This window comes from Triticum dicoccoides, chromosome 1A (genome assembly GCF_002162155.2).
Source record: "Triticum dicoccoides isolate Atlit2015 ecotype Zavitan chromosome 1A, WEW_v2.0, whole genome shotgun sequence".
In the NCBI taxonomy this organism is placed as follows: domain Eukaryota; kingdom Viridiplantae; phylum Streptophyta; class Magnoliopsida; order Poales; family Poaceae; genus Triticum; species Triticum dicoccoides.
Window position 1 is genome coordinate 132,337,034 of NC_041380.1, and position 4,564 is coordinate 132,341,597.

Below are 4,564 nucleotides of genomic sequence, written 5' to 3' on the forward strand. Positions count from 1 at the left end.
GGTCCGTGTCGCCGCCGCGTGCTGTGCGTGCTACCACCGCGCGCGGTGGTCTCCGGAGCTGCTGCGCCCGGGCGTTGTTCGTGTCCTGGCCGTTCCGCTCGTGACCTTCTTCTGCGTTAACCATGTGTTTGATAAAATGCCAGACAGAAAGGAGGAAGAAGAAGACCAAAAGTCCAAGTGTCCACGTGGCGTTTTTATTCTGCCAACTCAGACAGACAGGCGGTCCCAGCCAATTAATGACGTCATCAAATTCATGCACCACAGGGAAAGTTACCTGCCGTCAAGTTTGGATTTTTGTCATTAGTGCCAAAAATATATTCCTACAAATCAAGCACCATAGTTTATAGATCTTGGTCATCTAACAAAGGAATCCACGTGATAAGTTACCTGCCGTCAAGTTTGGATTTTTGTTAGTGATTTTTTGCGACAAAGGCTGCCGCCCCCACAAGGATCATCAATCCTCACAACCAGTTGCCAAAAGTATTGCGCACAGTGGGATATAAATTTGAAGGTAGTTGAACAATAGATCACACCACACGGCCAAGCTTGCACTCAAAAAACCACCCGGCTCCACTTGGTCGCCGAGCTTCACATCATATATTCATATTCGTGTGGTAAGAATCAAACACTTTTCCACTGTGTGAACGAAAACATTAAAATGACTTTTTACACTTTATTCCACGTCCGACAACAAGCATGCATGCACGAAATGTTTACATTTGGTTGACACACATACCAATTATTGTTGAAAAATAAGAGATGAATTCATCCTTACGTCCATGACGTCCATGATCACACGCACATCTCCCATGCCACACCCACACTTGTATTGTATATCCGCACGTGGTGTCCCCCTAACCTCAATTGACGAATGCACAACGCTTCCGGACTTCTCCCTTGGAGGGGGGTCCTTTATCACCCTGATGTTCCCCATCTTGATCATGGAATGCGCAAAGGCCTTGAAGAATGCGTCCTGGCTGCCTGCGAACCGGTCGACGATCGGCGCCGTCGTCCCTACTGCGAGTGGGTGTGACTTGAGTATCTGGTCGGACTAGAGGAAGCCGCGGTTCACCTTGAGGTTCGTGAAGTAGTTCTTGTCGAACTTGTCGGGTGTTGTCGGGTCGAGGTCGTTCAGGGAACCCACGGGTCCGTTCCTTGGGCATCGCTGGGACAAGAAAGCCCTGTAGCCTGGGTTGAGGGTCGGGTCAGGCCGGTTCGTGCCACTGAAGTTGTACAGTCTGTCGGTGACAAACTGGCATTGCACGCGGCCGAAAGTGTGGGCGCCTACACATTTGAAACAAATATAAGGTTCATATTGGACATGAGACAATGAACATATATAACAATTTCCTCGACTTATAAATCAATATTTAAACTTGAGGTTTCTTGTGAAGTTTTTATGATAAGATATTTCTTAAGTTTTATCAATATATTTATAAAGCTTTCATCATCAATAGTGAAGGTAAAGGTACATAAAGGAGAGTTCGGAGGCAGTAGTAGCAGTAGTAGCAGTAGTAGCAGCAGTAGCAGCAGTAGTAGTAGCAGTAGCAGTAGTAGTAGCAGCAGCAGCAGCAGCAGCAGTAGTAGTAGTAGTAGTAGTAGTAGTAGTAGTAGTAGCAGTAGTAGCAGTAGCAGTAGTAGTAGTAGTAGCAGTAGTAGTAGTAGTAGCAGCAGCAGCAGGAGCAGCAGCAGCAGCAGAGGCAGCAGGAGGAGCAGGAGCAGCAGGAGGAGCAGGAGTAGTAGTAGTAGTAGTAGTAGTAGTAGTAGTAGTAGTAGTAGTAGTAGTACTACTAGTAGAGTAGTAGTAGTAGTAGTTTCACGCATTTGAAACAAATATAAGGTTCACATTGGACATGAGACAATGAACATATATAACAATTTCCTCCACTTATAAATCAATATTTAAACTTGAGGTTTCTTGTGAAGTTTTTATGATAAGATATTTCTTAAGTTTTATCAACATATTTATAAAGCTTTCATCATCAATAGTGAAGGTAAAGGTACATAAAGGAGAGGCCGGAGGCAGTAGTAGCAGTAGTAGCAGCAGCAGGAGTAGTAGTAGTAGTAGTAGTAGTAGTAGTAGTAGTAGTAGTAGTAGTAGTAGTAAATTCAGAGAGTCGTTTTGGCTCTGGAGTGCATATGTTCCCTAATGAACAGTAAATTCAAAATAAATGGTAAATAAAATTTCAAAATTAAGATTTTTCGTAGATGTTCTTATCAGTACAACAAGTGTGCTTGCCATTTTTCATGCGAGGATGACGATGCTTTGTTGGTGAAAAAAAACAAAAAATAAGTGTAACATTTGTCATTCGACTTGTTTGCACAGATCAAAATACTTAAGCTTCCATATATATATATAGGATAGCGCTATTCGCCACCCTGGGTGAGGAATAGTTATTCTTCACCCCTCTCTATTTTACTATCAATGCACCGTAATTTTACATTCTGTAAGTTTTATCTTATTTCCGACGCAAAAAGAGACCGTAAGAAAATATATAATCGCCGTAAAAAATATTTTATGTTATGTAAAATTACAAACGTAAAAACATAGTCTAAAATACACATAAACTGCAAATTTTCTTGTCTTATGACCTATATTTTTATTTTCTTATGTCAAATTTTACGTAGTGAATCAATAGAAATGTAACTATTTGAATTCGAAACGTAATTTAATTATGAAATGATCGTAAGATTACCTCGGGTAAAGAATAACTTATTCTGCACCCTGGGTGATGAATAGTAACACTATATATATATATATATATATATATATATATATATATATATATAGAGAGAGAGAGAGAGAGAGAGAGAGAGAAAATCCATCGTACCACCCGGTGGTAGTTACCCCACATGTTTCATATACTAGCATATGGTACTATATATACTATTTTATTATTTTTAATATGTTCATATATTATATCTAAGATATTCCAAAACAAGTTACATGAAAAAATTGCATATGAGCCCATAGTTTTTGTTATATTTGTGAAATATATACATATTTGTACGTAAAAAAGAACATGCTCAAAAAAGGGTACATACTACCTAAAAATTTGTATATATACTACCTAATCATTGTTATATACTACATACTACATGTACATACTCTCGGTTTAGACAGATACTACATACAACATACAAAACACAAGTGGTGGTAACTACCACTGCTTGTAGAAAACATTTGTCATATATATATATATAAAGACATTTGCAAAAAAAACATTTTTGGTGTGCAGGAGCATACGCTCACAATAGCCGAATTGGATTTCCGCAGAGTATCAAGAGTCTATGTAGTTTTCGATGTTGTGCTTGTGCGCGAGCTCGATTACCAGAGAGAGCGACGAGGTCGGTAGTATCGTCGAGCGTGGCCGTTCTGTACTTTTCTTTCAGAGTGTTGAGTGGGTCGAATGGGCCTGGTAGTTCCCCGGCTGCGGTAAAGTTGGACGTGAAGCCATCCAGCCTCCCCAGCAAGACGCTCCACCCGGGTCCTCCGGACTGCATATAAATGCCAAATTAGCAGCCAGTCGAATTGCTCGTATAGTTGCATGCATGCATGTGTCCTTTGTTTGTGCAACCGTGAAGCTACGCAGAACCTACCTACCAATCATGCACCTAGTGAGCTAGCTGGGTAGTTTGATTCACTGTACGTGACGTGACGTAACGGGGTGGTAGCACGTACCAGCTGGACCGATATCTCGGAGGCGATGGCGAGGATGTCGGCGCAGGAGACGACGCCGGGGCAGGCGGCCTCGAGGGCGGCCTTGGCGGCGTCGACGACGCTGTAGCCGCGCGCCGAGCCCTTGTTGGGAATGGCGTCCTGCTCCGTCTCCATCCCGTTGAAGGTGTTCAGCAGCAGCGAGCCGTCGCAGCCCTGCACGAAGCAGTCGTGGAAGTGGAGCCGGATCAGGCTGGCGAAGATGCGAGGGTCCGACTTGTGCGCCTGCACCAGCACCCCCTGCACGATCTTGTACGCGTCCGGGCACGTGCAGTCGTAGTAGTCCACGCACAGGTCCGCCGCCGCCGCCGCCGCCCCGCCGGCGTGGAGGAGGCAGACGGCCGCCAGCAGCGCGGCCAAGGTGGCGGCGCCGCGGAGGGCGACTGGGGAGGAGGAAGGAGAAGCCATGTTGCTAAGAGGCTGATGAAGTGGTGAACACTGTGAGGAAACGGGAGCTGGATTTATAGGCCAAGTTCTAACTCGATGGTTTTAACATGCATGCATGCATTCTCGAGGTTGTTTCGTTTTACGTAAGTATACTTTGGCGGGGTAGGATAGAGTTATGAATGGATGGATAGATGCGCTCCAACCCCAATCGACAACTTGCAGAAGAGTGAGCAATCAGTTGAGCTCTCCGTGGACTACTTTTCAAACTTGTTCACGATACTTTCTTTGATGTTTCCGATTGAATGAGTGAGCCTGACTGAATATTGTCTCTAGCTATAGCTAGTCTCACATGCTTGTAAACGTATGTGCCGCGTGTCTGCGGTTCAGTCATGTGTTGGGTGGTGTATCGTGTTCAAGAAGTGTCGAGATGAAGAAACATTGTTCAAGTAGTGGCGAGAT

The 4,564-nt window shown here is 44.1% G+C and overlaps 1 protein-coding gene across 1 annotated transcript; it reads right to left on the bottom strand.

The window, feature by feature from the left end:
• Positions 1 to 647: 647 nt before the first annotated feature.
• Positions 648 to 4,141, bottom strand: LOC119366819 (peroxidase 22-like). The gene is made up of 3 exons (XM_037632529.1): positions 3,683 to 4,141; positions 3,333 to 3,498; positions 648 to 1,284 (listed from the first exon to the last, which is right to left on the bottom strand). Exons 1-3 carry the CDS (start codon positions 4,124 to 4,126, stop codon positions 1,052 to 1,054), a joined length of 843 nt encoding a protein of 280 aa, XP_037488426.1. The 5' UTR covers positions 4,127 to 4,141; the 3' UTR covers positions 648 to 1,051.
• Between the last annotated feature and the right edge of the window lie 423 nt (positions 4,142 to 4,564).

Bases quoted from the DNA above. Each gene is read 5' to 3' on its own strand.
- LOC119366819 (XM_037632529.1), bottom strand. From the start codon at position 4,126: ATGGCTTCTCCTTCCTCCTCCCCAGTCGCCCTCCGCGGCGCCGCCACC. The intron at 3,499-3,682 runs GTACGTGCTACC...ATTTATATGCAG, and splicing joins CCGAGATATCGGTCCAGCTG to TCCGGAGGACCCGGGTGGAG. The intron at 1,285-3,332 runs GTAATCGAGCTC...TCAAATGTGTAG, and splicing joins CGACCTCGTCGCTCTCTCTG to GCGCCCACACTTTCGGCCGC.